A 24,357-nucleotide genomic window follows, 5' to 3' on the forward strand; every position below is an offset into this window, starting at 1 on the left:
GCGACTTACATTTGAGGAACAACATACAAGCATCAACAGAGCATCAAATACAGATCTACTGACAATACATACTAGTAAGAGCTCATAATCACATCAATGGGGTAAATACCTAGGGAAGGAAGTAAGAGTTGTGCAAAGTGCAATCAAAACAAAAAAGTGCAATCAAAACAAGATCATTGTAGGGTATAGAAGAAGAGCACAGGACGTGCATGTTAGAATTTATGAGTTAGAGGTGTTATAAGAGGAAGTGTTCTCGGAAGAGATGAGTTTGAAGTTAGAGAGGGATGCCCCTGCTCTGATGGCATGTGGTAGCTTGTTCCACCACAAAACTTTTCACACTTAAATGGAGACAGCATTAAACTAGGTGGTGGCCGGTGTTACTTCCTCTTTTCTCAATCATAACATACTATCGTTTGGTTGTTCTTCCTCTTTGAGAATAATGCAGTGTTTTGATGCGTTCCTCGATCAACAGTTCACTGCAGATATGACCAATAGTATGAAGCTGCAGTTAGGGGGGCTCAGGCAAACACTTGTCTTTCTGTGAATTTTATTCAAGTCTTCTGCAGAAGTAACTCACTGGGAACACACGTATCAGAGTATCATCCGAGTGAGCTGCAGTGTCTCAGCACATGAAGCTTTTATCTTAGTCTCAAGGTCAGAGTACTATCTCATCAAGGGACAGTGTTCCGCAGGGGACACTCAATCTGGATCTATAGAGAGACACCCATGTCCAAGGTACATGTTGAACCACTTAAAGTCATGACCCCTCTGGACATATGCTAAAGCATCACACACATTTACCTTCCATTGACCCCATTTCTAAGAGGCTGGAGGCCCCTAGTGAGATTAGTTACATGGCAGTGTTTTAAAGATGGTTCTCGTGAAATTCCCATTACACAACTCAGGAAAAGGGACCATCCGAGGAGCATGTGTGATAGAAAAGTGTGCTATGCTTATGTATTTTAAACTGTTGCATGCTTGTCTAAAAATACTATGAAGAAGCATTTAACACCTTCAGTGACCTTGTGCACATTCATTGTACTCAGACAGACAGGAAACATTATACGTAAAGACATGGTGCAAGATAGATGGCAGTTCCTGTCTATCTTTAAGTAACATGTGATGCAGACAAAGACTCCGCTACTTTGTATGTCATTTGTATGAAATGGGTGTAACCAAATATTTAAAAGCAGACTGTCAAGCCTTTCTTGTCAGTCAATTCTGTATTTATTGTGATGCATGTATTGGCTCCTTGCAAGTAAACAGACCAAATTCTACGTGAGAATAACTTAATTACTTTAAAGTCAGGAAGTTGATGCTCATATGGTGATGATATTCTGTAATTCATTGCGTGAACTTATATAAAATTCATGGTAATGTTTGAATAATCAGAGAAACATAAGCTCCAAGAAATTGGAGTTCCAACCACTGACCAGAAAAGTAAAAAAGTTATAAAACAATAAAATAAAAAGTTTTTTAAAAGTATGGCAAGAAAAAAGAAGAAAAAAGGATAAGGGGTTTTAACTCCATGAGTTAAATATAGAGAACATAGGGTTATTGTTGCATTTGAATGTCTTTTTGTTGCATTATTGTTGTGTGTCTGGGTGGTACTTATTAACAGTGTCTCAGTAAAGATAGTGGAAACCTTCATTCGCATGTTTAAGTTTTTTACTATCTGTGTCTTAGTGTGTACTCCTTGTCTTACTTCGGTATTAATTCGACCATGTTTGCTCTGTGTTCTGTTTTATCTTAGTTCAGTCTGTTTTCCCTGTTAGTTTTTTGGTATATTAGTGATCTGTCTGCTTATGTTCTGGTTCAGTTATTTATATTCTGTTTCTTCCGGTTATTAGTTTCCCTTTGGCCTTATTGGTGTCTGTCTGTTTCCCCTGCTGTGTCTCTGCCTGCCTGTGTCTCAATAGTCCTGATCCCCCTCACCTGTGTTGCTACCGCCCCGCTCGTTATTCCCTGTGTGTATATATGCCTGCTTGTGTCTTGAATCTTTGTCACGTCCTTGTTGTGTTTTTGGATCTTACCTTTGGATAGTACTTTGTTCCTTGTTTTTGGATTTTGACTGTGGATTATGTTTCTGTTGGAATTACCTTTGTTTGGACTCTTGCCTCAAGCTCCCATGTAAGCCTGTTTCAGTTTCAGTTTTTCTTTGATAAATTGTGGAACTCCATCCTTGCCTTTTGGTCTGCATTTGGGTCCACACCTCAGTCTTCACTCAGCCAACCCATGACAATATGGTTTTAAAGAGAAACTAAGTGTATCAGAATGTATAAAATTAGTCCAAGAGATAGAAAAAGAGTGTGGTAAGAATAAAAAAAAATAAACTAAAAAGCAGGTTATACAGAAGCAAGAGCATAGCTCGGTGAGGCAAGGAGATGTAAGGAAGGAGTAGAGAAAACTTTAATCTTAATAGATAAGGAAGATGATAATGCAGTAACAGTGAGGAGACGAGACAGGATTTTAACAAACATTTTCTTCCAAGCAATGTCTGCTAATTTAGCAAAATTATACCCTCCAGGAAAGTCAGATATTACTCTATGTGGACGACATATTGCTGGCCTCTCCTACAATTATAAACAGACACACTGGCACTGCTCCGCTTGTTAGCAGAACAAGGCCACGAAGTGAGTAAAAATAAATTACTGTGGAAAACTACTGTTAAATATCTAGGCTATAATTTGTCACAAGAGGGAAAACACTTAGATGAGACTAGAAAAACTGCAGTTTTGCAAGCTACAAAGCCTAGAACAAAATGGCAAATGATGTCTTTTCTTCTTCCTCTATGACTAACTTCTGCAGAAGCTGGATTTATGAATTATGCAGCTACAGAGTTTGTACAGACAGTTGATTGCAAAGATGGATTCATGACCTCAGCACTGATGCAAAGCTATGGGGAAAACAGGCCAATTGCCAACTATTCCAGTAAACTCGACAGTGTGGCTAGAGCCCTACCTATCTTACAGTAAGTAACTTTACTATAACTAGTGATAGTGAATGGCTCTTCCTCTGGGTTGTTGTGACCATTTTGTTGCAGTGTTTAATGTTATGTGGGTCACGTTAGTTACAGCGACTGAGAGGTGGAGAAGCTGTGTACTGTGTACTGATTATCGGTAAAACCAAAATAAACATCCAGGTCCGAGCTACTATAGCGTTAGCTGGCTGCATCACTATAGGCTAACGATAGTAAACAAATCGCTCCACATTTGCTTTTTGCCTTTATATCCTTTCTTGCTGGCTAAATCAAAAGTGGTACACATGATAGTAACATGGGTGGCGTTAGTTGGTGAAGTAAAGTTGCAAGTTAACGTTATATAACTTTGCATGGATAACATTAGCAACTGCTCTGCATTAGCCGGCGAGCTAACGTGACTTTCTCTGTGTTTCTCCAGCAATGCTCACTTTGTTCTTACTCAACATCATCTGAACCTGTTTTTGCTCTGATGGGCTTCAGCACATGAACCTTTATTGTTGTTTTGGATACTTAAGTGGAGCCTATGTTTTGCTGTGAGCCGGTTGTTTTATGGTGTTAGTGGGCTGCATGTCGTTAGCTGCTGTGTTATCGCTGGAGTACGAGTACAAGCGCTCAGGGCTGAATCCGACCCAGAGTCCTCACATTAAAAGCAGAATAGTGGCTGATGCAAGCAACAGAAAAAACAGGTGCTTCATTTCTGAGCGAGTTTTGAGCCCACTGACAATAAGGCAATGATAATTTGATTTATTAAAATCAAAAACTTACATATAGCCCCTTTAATGTATACAAAAATATCCTAAAATTGATGATTCATGTTTAAAGTCATGTTGTGCATTTGTACTAACCATACATTTTCTACAGCAGATTAAGCACTGTAATCCAGACATCCTTCTTCTCAGCAACGTCTTAAGTAAATGTAGTTTCTAATCTTTCATGTTTCAAGTGTGGTGACAGGCGTGTGTCACACAAACTATATTCCCCATCTATGATGTGTGACTTCCTGATAAGCTAAAGTTTAAAACAACTGAAACCAAAAGAGTTTCCTCCATTTACATGTTGAGTAACTTGTGCTGTGAAGTCGATTCTTCGCAAAGTATTTAGCATTCTTATGAGCGATGGAGGAAATCTATGTAAATGTTGGATATGACAAATGTCTTGACTCCAAACCATCACAAACTCAGACAAGTAAGAATAATTAGAGGCTGACTGACTGAGCTCTGCAGAAAAGTGTATTATTATCTGTCATTATTATATTATTATTGTATCCTTGACTGTATTCTGTGTTCAGGTCCCAGGTGCTCAGAAAGGAGATTTCATGGAGCTGTTTTCTCTGTCTGGGGCTGCTGTGTGTTTTCCTGATGGCTGGGCTCATTGGCCTCGGTGTTCACTGTGAGTCTGTTTTTTTATACATTAACGTCAGTTTGAACTTGTGATTTTCAAGAGCGTTATTCTGCTCTGAAAGATGAACGTGTTTGTCATTTTTCTTTACTTGTTTGCATTTAAGCACTTTTTACATCTGATTTTGAAAAGCACCACATAATAAAATTGAACATTGACCTCATGAAGTGCTTGTTTTGTAAATATATTTGTTATGAAAATTACTTTTCCCACCCATGATTTTGGATACGACCCAAAGTCATATCCAAGCAGCTAGAGCAGCAAAATGCTTACTTAAGCATAGAAACTTAAGCCAGAATAAGCATTTTCTGTTTAAGAAACATGTATCTTGATTTATTCCAGACCGTGAATCAGTACGTGATTCATCTGCAAAACTCTCCACTGTGAAAGCCAACCTGACGGAGCGTCTCCAGAGCATTAATAACGAGATGTCTTCTGTGACTGAAGAGAGAGACCGACTGAATGCCAGCCTCAGTGAAATTACTGAAGAGTTGGACAAGCTTCAGAGTTTGTCCAAACAGAGTGAGTGCTTTCCTGTGTGGGTTCTGCACAGCTGTCTCTTAACATGAAGGTCAGGATCCACTACAGTGTCATGTATAGAACATGATTCAGAGAACATCTTAAATGATCTGTTACATACAGATCAGTTCGCCTGGGGTTGCTAAGTGTTTTCTACTGGGCTAATTGGCCTCGGTGTCCACCGTGAGTCTGGTTAACATTTAGAAGTTAATGTTACGCTGAACTTATGATTATAGGAGCAATATTCTACTTTGAATGCGTTGTGTCACTTTTTCACTTTTCGTCCAGGATTTTTTCTGATCTATTTGTTTGGTTTATTGTCTTGTTTTCAGTATTTTGAACAACAAAACAATGGTGACATATTTGATCATTTCAGCATTTATCCATCAACTTACTTGCAACTTACTTACTCTACTGCTGACAGGCTTGCAAGGGTGTCACTTTGTGTTGAAAAGTGGTGGGGGACATAAGGGCTCAGATTAGGGTGTGATGACACGCTGATTAGCTCACAAGACAAGGCAAAGTACTGGGTTCACAACTACCAGACTTTTGAAAGAAATATTAAATACTGAAATATATGAAAGGGGGACGGGGGGGGGGGGGCTCCCCCTGAAATTTGTGAGCATTCCATAAGGCCTACTTATTTTCTTGCATTCTGGAGACATTTTCTGCACTGATTTCTGGTGGAAATGTTTTATTTATATAAAGGGAAACACAAAATTTAGGTGGCAGGTGAAGATTCAATATATAAAATATAACTGTTGAAGTTATATGTCTGTTGCAAGTTTTTTGAGAACTATTCTAAGAAATGCTTTCAAAAAGTGATGGGGACAAAATCAGCCTTTTCAAAAAGTAGTGCGGACATGTCCCCAGCTGATTTATGTTAGTGATGGCCCATTTAAATTCATGTTAAATATGTTCCACTCACTAAAGTCTACCATAGAGTTTCACTGCATTCTTTGAGTGGCAATATTTCATTGGTTGGTAAAGTATAATCATATTCCATAATCTTGGGGCAAATAATATGTAATATCCTGAAATACAATAACTGTTTCTGTCTGACATAAATGCAGAAGGTATCTTGTGTTTCAGAGAAATGTCTCTTGATTATTTCAGACCATGATTCAGCACAGCGTTCAGCTGCAGAACTCTCCTCTATCAAAGTGAACCTGACTGAGCTTCTCCAGGCCAGAGGTAACAAGCTTTCTTCCCTGACTAAAGAGAGAGACCTGCTGAATGCCAGCCTCATTAAAAGGACTGAAGAGTTGGAAAAGCTTCAGAGTTAGTCCAAACCGTGTGCATGTGGTATTTAGATTTACTTGCTGTGTATCTTTTAACATTTACTCAGAAATTCAATGATTTAGTCACTCTGCTTTTTGAATATACCTACAGTATGATTCAGCCAAACATAAATGTGTGATGTATTTATCAATACATGATTATAGACCACTGGCAAAATGGTGTCCTCTTTGCGTGTCACTACATTGTGACAAAAAATCTTTCTCTTTTCGAAGATGACAAATTCTACAGTTTTATACTGAATGCCAAACTCTGACCACACTGCTAATTATTCTGTCTTGCTGTCTTGGCTTCACACCACATAAGATGAAACTCGTAAATGAGACAACATATATGGTGCAAAATCTTTTGTCTTTTTGAACTTTTGTTATGTTCTGTGTATAATTACCATCGTAATCAGTCAATCAGATTAAAAAATGCTGAAAAATAAGAATTTGGAGTCAAACGTTTCAACAAAGTTACACCAACCTAATGTTAGTTGTTCTATAGAACTAACTTTACAATTATATAGACATGAGTGTAATGTTGATCTATAATGCCTCTTGATGTATCTTACAGAGAAAACCTGTCCTGCAGGATGGAAGATGTTCAGTCATAACTGTTATTTCCTCTCTGATAAGTCTGGTTCTTGGGATAAAGGCAGAGAGGACTGTAAAGGCAAAGGAGCAGATCTGTTGGTGATAAACACCCTGAAGAGCAGGTACTGTGTGTGTGTGTGTGTGTGTGTGTGTGTGTGTGTGTGTGTGTGTGTGTGTGTGTGTGTGTAACTGTGTTTTGTAACTGTTTAGTTACCATTACCTTTTCTATGTTTTAGAACAATTATAAAACCATTGTATACTGTGTATGTATTTAATCAATACATATCTGAACATACACAACAATATTTAACGACTAGGTTACAATAACGATTTTACATTTTAAATTATTATTTACTTTTTTCTAGATAAGTTTAGATAAATACTTACAAACTGCATGTATATTGTTTTTAAAACTCAAATATAATGTGGATTTCTTTACATTGAACAGAAGTTTGTCTCAGAGTTTTCCAAGAAAACCATTTGGATTGGGTTGAACGACAAAGATCAGGAGGGTGTCTGGAAATGGATAGATGGAACTCCATTTACTCGGAAGTAAGACTTTGCTTTGGTTGAATACAGACATTATACATACATACATACATAGTTTTTATCAGAATATATATATAAATATGTGTATGTATATATATATATATATCCCTCTATGGTACGGTGTTGCCTCTGGGCAACATACCCTTTTTGCCCTAGTACACCTCCATCAAACATCCCAAAATATGATGCATTACTTTAAAAGAGTTGCAGGGCCTTAAGGAAACCAATAGCAGTGTTAAAATTTGTCACATGATTCTCTGGCACTCATTAGGAATCCTTTTACTGCTGCTTTTGACACATGGCTCAGCTCCATTTACTCTCTGCACTAAACTGCCCTCAAAGCCATTTTTTGACCCAGAAAAATTATATTCACAATAATAGGTAAGTTAAGTTTCATTGTTAGTTGTTTAATATAATTTATTTGATAATTATATAATGGAAAATAGTTAAAATGCAAATGTTGCCTTGAAGCAACATCATACAATTATGGAATCCTGCCATGCCATTTTTTGGTGTTGTGCATTCGGTTTATGTACTGATCAAAAGCATAACAGTTAACATAATTTTCTCTCATTTTACATTAATTAATTAATTAATTAATTATACATTTGATAAAGTTTGTTGTAATAACACTGTAATAAAAAAATTACACTATGTATTACACCGGATATTTTAATCTTACACTTTGTTATCCTGCCTGCAGAGCACATGCTTATATAGGGTTACATTGTTCTTCCATTTAGAGGATGAACACAAAGGTTTTCTATGGTTCATTAAAGACAAGGGCACTTCCAGTTGATGGTAGTGAGGATGAATAAGGATTTAGTAGTGAGGAAAACAGTGAGTTGCTGGAAAGAAAAGTAAGAGTGATTGTGAGGATGAGTCTAAGAAGGCAGATGAGGAAAAGAGTGAAGAAGAGTAGTGAGGAAAAAATTGCAATGACGGGTATGAGTATAAGATAGGGAGGAAACCTATTTACCTAATAGCTTGTTTTCACTTGTTGATAATGTATGCATTTTGTTGACTTTCTATGTTTTGTCAACTTCCATAAGTATTGAGCCAAAGATGGCTGCAAGGCAACACATACCTGAAATGGCACCAGAAAACTGAAGAGACACATTTAAATCTAACACAAGTGATGAATTGATAGAAGGAAGCTCTGTCTTTGTTATGAGTTGTAGTTTTTTCCCTGTGAGTTTGAGTTTTTGCCATTGTTTCATATGTCTATTTGCCTGTTTCTCTCGTTCCTTGTCCTTAGTAGTTTATGTCTCGTCTTTTATCTTAGCTCTTGGTCCTGTATTTTAGTTCTTTGTCTTTGTTCCCAGTCCTGTGCCTCAGTTATGTTTTAGCATTTACTTCTTGTTCTTCGTCTGCATTATTTTAGTTTAGTCTGCTCTGTATTCTGTGTCTTAGCTCCTCGTTCTGTGTCTCGGTTCATGTCTTATTGTTTTGGGTTCTGTCCTGTGTCCAGTATCAGTTATATAGTCTGTTGTGTTTTGGGGTTCACTCATGTCCGTCTCTGTCTGTCACTCATGTCTGTCTTCTTGATGCCTTAGCTCCCAGTTCAGTGTTTTACTTAGCTTTGTTTGTGTTCCTTGTTGGTGTTAGTTCAGTGGGGATGTGTCTGCTTGTGTCTTGATTCGTTTATATTTATTCCTATACTCTGATTTATTCCCGTTCCTCGTCTGCTGACTCCGCCTCCTCTCTTCCCACGTTTGGGAGTCCGTTTCTCGGCCTTCTCCCGCCTGAGGTATGAGTTTGGGGAGGCTGAGGAGCTAGATGTGCTTAGCATCTTGTAGGATGACTTCCGGGAGCCGGGCAGACGTCATCAGACCGCGCCCAGATATGAGAGGCGGGGAGTAACCTCTATGAGCTTTTCTGCAGCCTGAGCGCCACCCCCGCGTTCTCTCCTGATTTGCACAATGAGTTATGTAAATTATGGAACAGACCAAAAAAAAAAAAAAGCTGCTCTGCACGGCTGACTGTGTCCCCTCTGCTGGACTACAGCAGCGTGACAGAAACACGGCTAAAGAGAACGGAACGATGCCTTGGGGGGAGGAAGCGCTCGTGAGCTATCTTTCTCCCACTCTCGCTTCGTTCCTTCAGATGTCGGCACTCCCCACCAAGCTGTGTCAGAAGAAACATCCGCTTTGGTGGGCAAGGCCTACATGGCAGTGGGTCGAGCTGGTGCAAGCCTGCACACCATGGCCATCTTGCAGGCGTACCATGCCGATCTTCTCAAGACTATGACCTAGGGGGAGGTCCCTCTGAGGAGGACCTGACTGAGCTCCGTAGAGCTACAAACTTAAACGGTCTGTGTTACTAAGCTTTGGCTGCTCCATGGCAGCATTGGTGGCTACGGAGCGCCATCTGTGGCTCAACCTCTCGGGCATCCAGGGGAAGGAGAAGGCTTTTCTCCTGGATGTGCCCCTCTCTCCTACTGGCCTGTTTGGTGAGGCGGTGGATGCTGTCATCAGCAGGTTTCAGCACGCTGAAACGCAGGGAGAGGCGTTTGAGCAATATCTCCCCCGCCGGTCTGGATCCAGGACGGCTGAAGAGAGACAAGCTCAGCCCTCGTCTAGCTCCTACCGCCGGAGCCAGAAGCGAAGCGTCGCTTCCCGTAGTCGCCCTCAACAAACCCTGACGCCCCCCGAGAGGCTGACCGAGGTCCCCTCCCTTGTGGCGGCTCAGGCAACAGGCGCTGTTTTCCCGCCGTCTTGGCGCTCGGGATACGCTAACCGCCAGCGAGCTCTCACCAGTCTGCCCGCCTCGAGGGGTTGCAGCTGGAAAACGATCAGGCTCACACACCGTGGGTCGCCGGCGAGTTTTCCCTGGCGGTCTTCCGCTTCAGGGTGCCACTGGGGACCTATGCATAACACCGGCCACCAGCCCCGAGGGGCTACTGGCCTGTTTGGTGAGGCAGTGGATGCTGTCGTCAGCAGGTTTCAGCACGCAGAAACGCAGGGAACAGCCCCCCGGGAGGCTGACCGAGGTCCCCTCCCTCGTGGCGGCTCAGGCAACAGGTGCTGTTTTTCCCGCCGTCTGGGCTCACACACCGTGGGTCGCTGGCGAGTTTTCCCTGGCGGTCCTCCGCTTCAAGGTGCCACCGGGGACCTACGCATAACACCGGCCACCAGCCCCGAGGGGAAGTTCGCTCTCTGCTGGAAAACGGGGCCAGAGAGCTTATTTCCCAGCCAGGGAGTCCGGGTTCTACAGCCGGTACTTCATAGTTCCGAAGAAGGATGGATGGGTTGCGTCCGATTTTGGATCTGCGGTTCCTGAACCAATCTCTGAGGAGATTCAGGTTCAGGATGCTTACCATCCCCGCCATCAGTCACATCCAATTGGTTTGTCATGACAGATCTACGAGAAGCATATTTCCACATCTCCATCCGTCCCTCTCACAGGAAGTTCCTTAGGTTCACCTTCGGGGGCGCGGCGTACCAGTATCGGGTTCTTCCGTTCGGCCTAGCACTCTCTCCTCGCACGTTCACCAAATGCATGGATGCAGCTCTGGCCCCGCTGAGGCTCCGCATATTAAACTACATTGATGACTGGCTCATCTTGGCTCAGTCTCGGCAGTTAGCGGTTCGGCATCGAGATGTCATCCTCGCCCACCTTCAGCGTTTGGGGCTGCGGCTCAATGCGAAGAAGAGCGTGCTGACGCCACCCTGACTAAGGCCCCGGTTTCAGCTGAAGAAACAGCCCCAAAGCATGATGCTGCCACCACCATGCTTCACTGTGAGTATGGTGCTCCTTGGGTGATGTGAAGTGTTGTTTTTGCGCTAAACATACCTTTTGGAATTATAGCCAGAAAGTTCTACCTTGGTTTTATCAGACCATAACACATTTTCCCACATGCTTTTGGAGGACTTAATGTTTGCTTTTGCAAACTTCAGCCGTGCTTGGATGTTTTTCTTTGTAAGAAAAGGCTTCCGTCTTGCCACCCTACCCCATAGCCCATTCATATGAAGAATAAGGGAGATAGTTGTCACATGTACCACACAGCCAGTACTTGCCAGAAATTCCTGCAGTTCCTTTAATGTTGCTGTAGGCCTCTTGGAAGCCTCCTTGAACACTTTTCTTTTCGTCTTTTCATCAATTTTGGAGGGACGTCCAGTTCTTGGTAAAGTCACAGTCACAGTGCCATATTTTCTCCACTTGATGATGACTGTCTTCACTGTGTTCCATGGTATATCTCATGCTTTGGAAATTCTTTTGTACCCGTTTCCCAACTTGTGTCTTTCAACAATGAGGTCACTCTGATGCTTTGAAAGCTCTCTGCGGACCATGGCTTTTGCTCGGAGATGCAACTAAGAAAATATCAGGAAAATCCTACTAGAACAGCTGAACTTTATTTGTGATTAATCAGAGTCACTTCAAATGATGGCATGTGTGTAATGACTTCTAGTTAACCTGAGTTTGAATGTGATTGGTTAATTCTGAACACAGCCACATCCCCAGTTATAAGAGGGTGTGCACACTTATGCAACCAGGTTATTGTAAGGTTTTTATTTTTCATTTTTCCCCCTCGAAGATTTCCCTTTGTTTTTCTTTTGAATTGTTCACATTATCGGTCACATTAAAGGTGGAAAGAGTTCTGACATGATTTATCTTTGTCTCATTATTTTACATCATAAGAACCTGGCATTTTAACAAGGATGTTTAGACTTTTTATATCCACTGTACATATGCACGAGAAGATCAGTAGTAAATAATCCATTCTTTAATTCTAAAAACACACTGCCCCTGTACCTGTCACTGTTTTGTCTGGTTCTGTTTACCTTCTCCTCCTGCTGCTTCTCTTCCCTGTCCTCCTCCTTCTCCTCCTGCCCCTTCTCTCTCTTAATGTCTTCCAATTGTTTTTTGTTGTCTTTTCTGAAATCCCGGTATCTCTCTGAGGATTAGTGTCAGGTTCACTGGGTCTTCATCGCTCTCCATTCTGTCGCTGCCCTGGCCAGCAAGTGTGGAGTTAGCATCCTCTTCTTGCTTCACTTCTTTAGTTTTATCAATATACAGAATCGACTTTTTACTCTTGTTTAGACGTCATTCTCACCCCCTTTCTAAATAAACAAATTGTAGAGAAATATGAAACGTGAGTTATTTCGCCTACAGGGGCATATTCCTTTTACTTTTGTCAGAGCCCTTTTCCTACGCTGCCATCCTTCAGATGAACTGGAAGTCTATAGCAATTTTCTGATGTAAACTATGGCTAGGGTTTTGATGACAATGATTGAAAATGCACAATGCTGCACGTTGTTAATATGGCATATATTCATTTCATCACTACAATTGATATAAACAGTATACATAGCAAGAGACTTCCCAGGGTTCACATTTACGCGTATACTGTATATGCAATGGTGGATGTGTGACAAATGGGAATTGAACACAGGTCTCCCATACCAAAGACATGTACCTTAAATACTGCACCATTGCCACCCCTCAACATTTGCATTTGTAACTTAACAGTTACAAACAGAAAAACACAGTGGATTACCTGCAAAAGCCTGTAACTAAAAATCCTTAATCTCTCAAAAGTAAATATTTAATTCAGTGAACTTGTCAGTGCCATCAGAATGACAAGTCTTTGTGTCATTGTTTATGAACAAGATAGTCAAAATGTTGAGCCATGTTGACATTACAGTGTAGTGTCTGAAGTATTTTCTGATGTATGCTTTGGCTAAGGTTTCTGTGAAATGTACCAAAGTGACTAAGAAAAACTGTAAGATGATATTAGACACCGTGTTTTTTCTGTGTTCAATAAGTAAAAAAACAGTGTCATGATTTACTTGTTTACTGAACTGCTAGGTACTGGGCGATAAATCAGCCTGATAATGGTGGTGGGAGCCCACGGTGGGGTGAAGAGGACTGTGTACAAATCAATGCTGATGACACTCATTGGAACGACCTGTCATGTCAAACTTCTCTGCAATGGATCTGTGAAAAAATTGCATAACTCTGATGGATAACTTTTTTCAAGATCATATATTTGTAAATGCTTTTATGTAAGTGTTATGCAAAGCTTTAGTAATAAGTGCTCTTGTATGTTTGTAAAATATGTATGTCGGTGTTTGTGTTTGATTGTGCTGAAGACTAACACCTTCACCAAATTGTAGCTGTAGCTAAAAACCTGCAACCTTGTTTATGCACCTATAAATGCCAAACCTTTCACTTTTCTACAAAAAGGATCACAATTTTCAGATTAATGATACACAGTTATGTTTTTAATAAATAAATAAAATATGTTCTCCCAAGGAAAGAGTGATTCATTCTCAAAAGTAAATATTCTACAAATACAGTTTCTGTTCTAATGTGGGATCTATTTTTGTTGGGGATAAATAGCCAAAGACATAACAATTAATTGGTGTGAATGGTGGAAGCATCAATTCTTCTTTATTCATACTTTTAGTTTTAAACTACATTCAGACCTTAAAATATTCCACACTGTTCATACAATGTGAGCCCTACTTTTAAACCCCATTAATACTTATGTTACTAAGTGCATTTACTTACAGTATGATATCCCAGCTCTTAAATCGTGTACCTTTAAATCATACAGCATAGGAGAAACACATGAATGTGCCTCGGCAGGCATTTGTGCACATGCACACACACAACAGTTTAATTTCCAATTTTCAAAATGGACTTATCACAACAGGAAAGACAGGATGAGAATGGGTTCTCAAAATAAAATAAAATAATTATTTGTAGAGCACTTTTCAAAAACAGTGCTTCAACAAGTGCAAAGACAACAATTCAATACCCAAAAGACAATACAAGCAAGAAAACATTGAAAAGACCAAACTACACGTTTAAGATAAATATAAAATAAGTAAAATAAAATAAAAGGGATAAAATAAAGTCAAATAAGATCGGGAAAGGCTCTCCTATAAAAGTATGTTTTAAGAAGGGACTTAAGAGTTCACTGACTCAGCTGACCTGATTTCCTCAGGCAGGCTGTTCCAGAGCCTCAGGGCCCTGACAGCAAACGCTCTGTCCCCTTTAGTTTTCAGTCGAGACTCTGGAACAGACAACAGACCTCTGCCCGACGATCTCAAGGTAAGTGCTGGTGCGTATGGGACTAAAAGGTCAGAAATATAACAAGACGAGAGGCCATGAAGAGCTTTAAAAGTGATCAATAGAATTTTAAAGTCAATTCTAAAACATACTGGGAGCCAGTGTAATGAAGCTAAAATAGGAGTAATGTGGTCATATTTCTTTGTTCTGGTTAAAAGCCTGGCAGCTGAGTTCTGGACAGTCTGGAGTTGATCAGTAGATTTTTGGGTTCAACAGGTGAAAAGGCTGTTGCAATAATCCAGGCGTGATGAGATGAAGGCGTGTAAAATGTTCTTGGTGTCCTTAAAAGTTAACATAGATCGAATTTTTGCTATATTTCTAAGTTGATAAAAACATGATTGAACAAGCTTTGCGGTGTGCTGCTCGAAATTTAAATTACTATCCAGACAACAAGGTTCTTTGCCACAGGCTTAATGTGATTTACTAGGGAACCAGCAAATGGCAAAACAAATACTGCCATCTGCTGGACCGGATGACCAGGAGTTCAGCTGGAGGAAATTATTTGACATCCATTTTTTAACTTCACAAAGGCAGTTGTTAAGTGAACTCAGCATTCCAGGGTCTGTGGATCTGACGGGCAAGTATATTTGTGTGTCATCAGCATAAATATGAAAAGAAATGCCATGTTTATGGATAATATGTCCAAGGGGAAGCAGATACAAGGAAAACAAAATGGGTCCTAAGACCGACCCCTTAGGCACACCATATTTAACTGGACAGAACGAAGAGACATAGTTGTTTAGAGACACACAAAACTTCCTATTTGACAGGTAGGATGAAAACCATTTTAGGGCAGTACCAGAGATCCCCACCCAGTGCCTCAGTCTGTCTAACATGATGTTGTGATCAATGGTGTCAAAGGCAGCGCTAAGGTCCAGGAGTACCAGGACTGAGCACATGCCTTCATCTGCAGACATTAAAAGGTCATTGGTGACTTTAAGCAGGGCAGTCTCAGTACTGTGGTACTTCCTGAAACACGATTGAAACTTTTCAAATATTTTGTTATTTTCCAGTACAGTGAGCAGCTGTTTGGACACAATTCTTTCTAGAATCTTTGCAATAAAAGGCAGTTTTGAAATTGGTCTTTGTGTGAGGGAGGGATCTAAACCAGGTTTCTTTAAAAGTGGGTTCACGCAAGCCATTTTAAAATAATCAGGGACACAACCAGTAGATAGGGAGCTGTTGAAAACAGATCAAATGGGGCCCAACAGAATCCATTACTTTCAGTAAAAACTTTGTAGGTATTACATCAAGTGGGCTGGAGGACACTCATTTGTGATACTGTTTTTAAAAGCTCAGACAAGTTGATGAGATAAAACTGATAAAACTCTTTTGTTGCTGGTGAGGGACCTCTGAGTAAAAAATACCCCAATATTCACTGTATATCAACAGAAAAATGAGGCCCATCCTGGTTATGTAAATGTGAAGGGGCTGCATCCGAAGGGGTCAACTTCTTGCCTCTGACTAGGCACTAAATCTACACATCAACAAGCCTTGCTCCCCACACAGTCACAAGAGATGGCTTCCTTTAGTGAACTGAAGTGAATGGCAACTCTATTTGATGACAATTCTACCAGTTATGTCTTCCTTCTTGTTCGTGTGGACGCTCTAACAGCTCTGCACGGACACAAAACTGCGGTAAAGGGAGCTATACTGTAGTGAATAGTGAGCTTTTTTTAAATATTAAAACCGTTTAGATCTGCCCTGTTTAGAATAAACAACTGCCAGATGTAATACATTTTCTATAGGCCTAGTTACATCTGAAACATGTGCAGAAACAATATTAAAGAAGGACTAACAGTACAATCCACATGATTGAGGATGTGTGAACCTGCAACCAGCTCAGCTGCTGCTGACAGTTGAAAACACAAAACAAATACTGCAAACTAAATGTTCATGGGCTGAATACCATTTACTTTGTGGTGTTTTATTCAACACTAACTTATTAAACCATTTTTTATTATACCAAATTAATTAGCGACTGCAGATGTAAATTAGCCTAAGGCTAACTCTGGTGTAATGCATCAAATGTTTACATTTATGTTATTAATTGCACATGGTCCCTTCTAAATAAAAATCAATCAATCAATCAATCAATCAACCATTGTTTTATTAATTTGTCTGTTTGAGTTGGATTTCTTCTCTGTCACAAGATACTGAAAACAAAACTGCTTTAAAGGAAAAAAATGTAAATGGGAAAATTGAGAATCAAACAAACACAGATCATAACAAATCCTGGATAAAAATAGGAAATGGTGATCATCTTTAGAGTAGAATGATGCTCCCAACAGGAAAACACTCTGCAGTACTGGCTACCTTACATGAAATGACTGAACAGACTCTTGTTGGTTTCAATATTGCTCTAATGTCACGATCCTGTCCTGAGTGCTGTGTTTTTGGGTTTTGATTCTGAGGGTTTGGTTTTGTATCTGAATGTTTGTGCTGTCATCTGTTCCGTTTAGTTCTGAGTTTATTCATTTATCAGTTTGGTATGTGTTTTGGTTCCATGTCTTAGTTCCTAGTCCAGTGTTAATGTCTTTGTATTTAGTTATTTTGATCTGTTCAGTATCTGTCTTAGAGATGTTGAGTTTTGTGTTCAGTTCTATCTGTCGTCCTTTGTCCAGTATCTGTTTTGTCTTTTGTGTTTGGGTATTTCCCTTATTTTCTATTCTGTTCCATGTTTATGGTTGTCCTATTCCCAGTTGGTTCCGTCTCTGTTCCCTACTCCAGTCTGTTAGTCTGTTATCATGTTTCCTGTTTTGAGGTTCGGTTCCTGGTCTTGTGTTCTCGGTTAGCTCTGCATCTTAGCTCCTAGTTCTGTCTCAGTTTTTTTGTCTTAGCGTTTACTTTTGGTCTGTGTACCTCTGTGTAATGTTGCCCTTGTCTGCTCTGTGTTCTCTTTAATCTTAGCTTCAGTCTGTTTTTCATTGTTGGTTGTAGTTCTTGGTGATCTGTCTGCTTATGTCTTTATTAGTTTATATTTATTCCTCTGATCTGTTATGTGTTCATTAACCTGTGTCATGTGTGTTCCCTCCAGTATCCCTCTGCCTGGCTGTCTCTCTGTTCTCCCCTCTGTTCTCTCCCTGCCTGCCTGTGTCTCATTAGTCTCATGTCTGTCACCTGTGTTGCTCCCTCCCTGCTTGTTTGTGTGTATATATATATATATATACACACCTGGTGTTTCTGTCTAGTCTTCATTTGGTCATTGCGGTGTTTTGCGGTGTGTTCCAGTGTTCTGCAGTATGTTGTCCTGTTTGCTTGCCTTGCTTGTCTTGTCACCCTGGTGTTTTCGATTTTGGCTTGTTTTGGACTGTCAGCCACTCTGCCCGTAAGTGTGCTTGCCTTCTATTTGTCTGAATAAACATTTGAAACTGTACCTGCACTATCTGTGTCCAGCACTTGGGTCCTCCTACCTGCTTCACCACCACACTTGTGACATCTAATGAACGTCACTTAAGAGAGCAACTTAATGCTTTGTTAAATGATCAAGTACACAATTCTAAAGTCCTTTTCAATCACATAGAAATACATGTACAAATATTATTTATTATGAAATTGTCCAGAATGGACTATGTAATGACACAGTAATTATAGGAACATTCACAAAGAGTTTATACTATTTAGGTGAATTTGTGACTTTGAATTGACCAAAGCACTGAATGTGAGTGTAAATGTCTGTAGGTGAGAACAGCTAGGCTGCAGGGCTGTATAAGGCACCAGTTGTATTTATCACCGCTCTCCACCTGGAGTGTGAACACTACTTAAGGCCAGGACGTACTTCTGGAGTATCAGGACAGGAATTCTTACGGGAATTGAGAGTCGAGATGAAAGGATGGATCAATGTTATTGTTTTCAGGACACAAATGTGTGTGGGTGTGGATTCTGTCAATAAACAAAGAAATCAAAACAATGAGTATCTATTTCACTGTTTGTTACATATACTGCACATCATACAACACTATCATTATCTGAACAGGAATATGCGAGAATATACTAACGTTATATGTACTACTATACTGTCTAATGTACAACAAAAATGAGAGCAATATACCCCAAACCTGTTGAAATGAATTAATGCCCTCATAACAGCATAGCTGACATTTAGCGATCCATTTAACAGTAGCCACCCTACTCTTTAACACAGACATTCCTTTAAACATATCAAACAATGTCTGTTAACTAAATAGAAAGGGTTCTTAGGTCAACTTAATACAAAGGAACACAGTCATTTAACTCTGTAACGGAATTTAACAGCCATAAAATGAAATTAACAATACAAAGTGCATTTACAATTACTTCTGTCATCGACGCACACCTCTTAGCAGTACAACACGTTATGGTAGTAATAACACGACCCACTAACTAGCTTGACACGATGCGGTCCTCTCACCCGAAGTTCCACTACGATGAGGTTACACATTTACCCGACTTGATTGCTCTCTCACTTTCTCAACTAAATACACAGAATGGATATTACACAATGTAAGAGAAGGTTTAGAGTCTTTTGTACAATGTCTTTTTCCAACAAGTCCTCTAAATGAAATGACAAAAACAGTTTGAAGAACCAATTGGAGGAAACAGCTCAAGTCAGATTTATTATCCTACTAAGTAGGCCTACATTTCAGGGTCAAACTGTGGTATAGTACATATTCAGTAGGATGTTAGCTACAACTGCTCTGGTAAATTTTAGGGAGATTTGTTTCACTAAATATGGTAGTCATCAGGACAAGACAGCTTCATTTCCTCAGTAAAAGGTATAGTACATTTAGGCAACAAATCATGCTGAGATCGCAATTCCTGGCGTGAAATCCAAACAATTATATTACGAAAGGTCTTTTGTATAATTGTGAAATCATATCATATCAAAACTCATTAAATTCTAAGCTATTTTTTCACAGATCCATTTCAGAGAGTCATCACACCGCCGATCATTCCAGTTTCCTCCAGTTTTTGTGTCAGCCCGGATATGTGCACAGTCCTCTTCACCCCACTGAGGATCTCCATCACCATTATCAGTCTGGCGTGGGGACCAGTACCTAGGAGGTTAATAAGAAAGGGAATTTTCACAGGATTTTTCATGAGGTGGGTTTAGAGCAGCTATGTCTGTAAGAAATGTTGGAAATTCACTTCAGCTTAATAAATAATATTTAGACATTCATATAAATATAAACCTGGTAATGCACAGCAGTAGTTGTCGCGGGTCGCAATCAACTTGTTCAGGTACATACCGCCACCTACTGTACCGGAGTGTGTAATATCAAGGTTTTAGTACTTCAGAGCCCTGTTTCAGGAAGCGGGTTTTTGTGAAAACCCTGAGTAAGTTGAGCCCGAGATGAGGGAAACCCTGGATTTTCCGTTTCAGAGAGCGAGATCAGATAAACTCTAGGTCTGTAACCCCGGCAACTTACGCTGTGAACCTGACCTGCTCGGGAGGAGGTTTACTTCAAATAACGCTGAGTTTCTCTCTGACTCCTCCTCTCCTGCGAAGCTTGAAATGACTGTCTGACATTTCCTCATTCAGACTGTCGATATCAAAGCACATACTGGAACACAATTACGTCTTTAGAAACATTGAAATTACGGTTAAATAGGCTGTTAGTTTTTTTTTTACCCAAACATGATCTTGAACATGACGCTTTTATGATCAATCTGTCATCGAGACGTATGGACAGAAAGTTATCATTGGACATCGTAAATTTATCCTCAGCACAGAATAAAATCTATAAGCTACACTGTCCTTTATAACACAGTGACTCTGTGGACATTAAGGCAGTCAGGTTGGCAACAGTTGCACAAAAACACTTAGACCTACTGTGCGCTACAGCGCTGCAGTATTCACTGTTTAAAGTAGGTAATCTGTATAAAACTGATCAATGAACAGTAGGCCTAACCTTTCATATTGTAGTCGCACTGATTGGACAATCCTATCGTAGTGATCAACTGGATATGATGTGAATATTTCTGTGTGAGGATGACTGTGGTGCAGCTGAAACAAATAAATGTAGTTTAAAGGTGAGTTTTTCATTATCTGCTGATAGTCTGAATGTGATTTTACAGCATTTCATAAAATACGAAATGAGCAAGATTTTATTAATGTAACAGACGTCTAAAACTTCACAGTCAGTTCACAGGCATTTAGTCCCGTCAGGTTACAGCTGAATAAACAGGCTTATTTAAAATGAATAACAGGCTGTAGGAGAATTCCAGCACTTTATCATTCATTAAGGAAATTCCAGTCTGGTAAATAATGAATGAGCAACGCTGTATAAAATGTAGCCTGATATTGTTAACGTATCGATCCTGCGTTTTAGAGCCTATCATGGTCCGTGTTGGCAGCATTCATATTGCTAACGCCACCCGATTAAAATGGAGGCTCTGGCTTTATTTACCCGTTGCCATGGTGAATCGTAGTATCAGACCTCCCATTGATGATGGCTTTTTTCATTGACATTTGACATTATTATAGTAGTGTCTCCCTTTAGTGTCTGTGTCCCACTTCTTCTGCCATACTCACTCACTGCTTTTCTAATTAATGATTTGGCCTCTCCTTTTCCAAAGGGAACTTTCATTATTTCATCATCTTTTAATTTCAATGCTGTCTTTGCAATCTCGTCTGCTTTCTCATTCCCCTCAACTCCAACATGAGCAGGGACCCAAACAAATTACACATGAACTCCAGCTCTTTGTATTCTCAGTATTATTGTACATATTTCAATCACTAGATCATCTCTTACTGTCCTTTTGGAATTCAGACTATACAGGGCTGCAGTGGAGCCTGAACAAATGACAACTCTCTCTGGCCTCACCTCTTCTATCCACTGTAACCCTAAAATGATAGCAACAATTTCTGCTGTATAAACAGATAATTTATCATTAATTCTTTTACATATAACTACATCAGACTCAGGTATGTATGCTCCTGATCCTACATGTTCACTCCCTGGATCTTTCGATCTGTCAGTAAATAACAGCATATAATTATAATAATTCCTCTTCATATAATCTTGAACCAAATATCCAATATTATCCACATTACTTTCGCTCCATTCTTTCTTCTTCTCTAGAAGCTTCAAGTCCACATTGGGCACAGGAAATATCCATGGAGGAACATTACCCCATACAGTAGTTGGTTCATAGTCTATGCTATTTAATCCGTATTCCTCTGCTACTGCATTAATATTCCAACCAAATCCTTTACCTTTCCATTGTTGTGTATATTCCCACAGTCACACAGAACTTTTGTTGCAGGTTGTTCCTCTCCAGATCCTTTTAACTTGACCCAATATGCTAAAGAGAACTTAGAACGTCTTAAATTTAATGGCAATTCATCAGCTTCTACCAGCAGTGTATTAGTAGGGGTTGTTTTCACTGCACCTATACTGAGTCTTAGAGCTCTGAACTGTATTCTGTCTAGTTTTTCTAAAACTCTATTGACTTTGTAAACAAAGTTCGAGGACAAAAATTGGATCCAGATGAAACCATGGTATTCTATGACGTGACTTCTTTGTTCACCTGCATCCCCACCATAGAGGCAGTAGAAACTGTTAGGAAACGGCTAACACAAGACAACACCCTGGACAACAGAACTAGACTCAGCCCTGACCAAATCTGCAAATTATTCGACCTCTGTCTAAACACCACCTACTTCCAGTACAACGGTGGATTCTACAGACAGAAGCATGGCTGTGCCATGGGCTCACCGGTATCCCCGATTGTGGCAAACATCTACATGGAAGAAGTGGAGAACAAAGCCCTCAACTCCTTCAGAGGAATAGCACCGAGCCACTGGTACAGATATGTGGACGACACCTGGGTCAAAATTAAAAGCCAGGAAGTGCAAGCCTTCACAGAACACATCAACCCTGTGGACAGTAACCTCAAGTTCACACGAGAAGATGTTCACAACAACAGTTTGGCCTTCCTGGACTGCGCTGTACACATTGAAGAGGACAGGAGCCTGCAGATTGGTGTTTACAGAAAACCCACACACACAGACCAATACCTACTCTTCGATTCACACCACCCACTGGAGCACAAGCTAGGGGTCATGAGAACACTGCACCACAGAGTGGAAAACATACCAACAAGCGCCCAAGCCAGAGAGAAGGAACAGAACCACCTGAAGGGGGAACTTATAGTCTGTGGATACCCTAAATGGACCTTTGTGAAAACAGCCACAAGATCCAAGAAGAACAAAACTACAGGGGAGGAGGAAAAGAAGGTCAAACGCAACAACATTGTGATTCCATATGTGTCTGGAGTATCAGAGAAACTCAGGAGGATTTTCAACAAACACAACATCAAGAACACACTACAACAGATGCTGGTACACCCCAAAGACCGCACACCCAAACACAAGAAAAGCAATCTAGTGTATGCGGTCCAATGCAGTGAGGAATGCACAGACCTGTATATTGGGGAGACTAAACAACCACTACACAAACGCATGGCTCAACACAGAAGGGCCAACTCCTCAGGTCAAGACTCTGCAGTCTACTTACATCTGAAGGACAGAGGACACTCGTTTGAGGACCACCAGGTGCACATTTTAGACAGAGAAGATGGATGGTTTGAAAGAGGTGTCAAGGAAGCATCTACACCAGGGTTGAGAAGCCGTCATTGAACAGGGGAGGGGGTCTACGCCACCACTTATCCCCCACTTACAATGCTGTCCTTTCATCACTTCCCAGGAAACTCAACAAACGTAACCTATTGGCCTCAGGTGAAGATACCAACGATGGTCGTTCAGTCTTGGCCACAGGTAGTCTTAACGACTGTAACGACTGTCGTCACAGCAACAAGGAACACTAACAAACCAGCGGTATCGATGACCCGGGATAACGACCCCACTGAGGTTAAATAGCTGAGTTTCCCTGCCAGTCAGTCAGAACTGAAGAAGTCCTTTGGATGAGGGACAAAACATCTTCTAGTATCTTCAACCAAGTCCAGTTGCCCTTGATTTTAACCTTCTTTGGATAACTATGATCTGAATGACTGAGAATCTTCATAGACATAACTAGAAACTATTTGTCAGATAATGTTATGGACTATATTAAGAAATTAGTAAAGTAGTAGTAAAGTAGAAGTAAATGTATATTCAAGCAGCTCAATGACAATGAATCACAATAACTGATGGTTCAGTGAAGGTTGTAGATTTAAAGTCACAAATTTATCTCAGAGGGATTTATAATCTATAAACATAGACAAAAAGGGATAAAGTCGAACACACAACCTGTTCTTCATAACTGTCTATCACCACCAGATCTGCTCCACGGCCTTTGCAGTCTTCTCTGCCTTTTCCCCAAGTTTCAGACTTAGTGGAGAGGAGATAACAGGTACAACTGAACATCCTCCATCCTGTAGGACAAGTTTAATGCTGTAAAATGCATCAAACAAAATACATTAAAGAACCTTCTATTTGAGAGGTTGAAGATTCAAGCATACTCTTTGCATTGATTTTGTTAGGAGTGTGGTTTTTGTGTTCATGTCTTTCCTGTTGAAGTCTGTTTTAGGTTCTGTGTTTCAGTTAGTTCCTAGTCCTGTACGTTAGTTAATATCTTTTGTGTTTACTCCTGGTCTTGTGTTCCCTGTTTAGTCTTGTGTATTCCCTTGTTCTTTTACTGGTTCTGTTTAGCTCTGTCGCATTCTTGGTTATTCACTCTGCCCCATGTCTGCTTGTCTAAGTGCTCTCTCTGTTGTCTCTGCCTGCCTCTCTGTTTTTCTGCTGTCTCTCTGCCTCGTTAGCCTCATGTCTGTCACCTGTGTTGCTCCCGCCCTGCTGGTTATCCCTGGTATATATGTGTTGGTCTTTCTGTTCAGCCCTTGTCCGGTCATTGTTCATGTTACCCCCCCAGTCTGTCGTGTGTATACTCTGCCTTCCTGTAACCAGCCTTGCTTGTCTTGTCACCCTGTACCTCTGGTTTTTGGATTTCTGTTTGAATAACCTGTTTTTGG

The 24,357-nt window shown here is 40.4% G+C and overlaps 1 protein-coding gene and 1 long non-coding RNA gene across 2 annotated transcripts; one reads left to right on the top strand and one right to left on the bottom strand.

Annotated features, from left to right (window-relative positions):
* The first annotated feature begins 4,313 nt into the window (after window positions 1–4,313).
* On the top strand, window positions 4,314–7,143 carry LOC119903697 (C-type lectin domain family 4 member G-like). Its single transcript, XM_038719922.1, has 5 exons — window positions 4,314–4,369; window positions 4,721–4,900; window positions 6,014–6,091; window positions 6,755–6,896; window positions 7,140–7,143. Exons 1-5 carry the CDS (start codon window positions 4,339–4,341, stop codon window positions 7,141–7,143), a joined length of 435 nt encoding a protein of 144 aa, XP_038575850.1. The 5' UTR covers window positions 4,314–4,338.
* Window positions 7,144–18,971: 11,828 nt separating this feature from the next.
* Window positions 18,972–24,083, bottom strand: LOC119903709. Its single transcript, XR_005444552.1, has 3 exons — window positions 23,848–24,083; window positions 23,636–23,760; window positions 18,972–19,439 (listed from the first exon to the last, which is right to left on the bottom strand). It is a non-coding gene; the product is annotated as an uncharacterized LOC119903709 (long non-coding RNA).
* Between the last annotated feature and the right edge of the window lie 274 nt (window positions 24,084–24,357).

The sequence above is a fragment of the Micropterus salmoides genome, unplaced genomic scaffold (assembly GCF_014851395.1).
Source record: "Micropterus salmoides isolate LMB-PRFRI ecotype aquatic unplaced genomic scaffold, ASM1485139v1 Ms_hic_scaffold_15, whole genome shotgun sequence".
In the NCBI taxonomy this organism is placed as follows: Eukaryota; Metazoa; Chordata; class Actinopteri; order Centrarchiformes; family Centrarchidae; genus Micropterus; species Micropterus salmoides.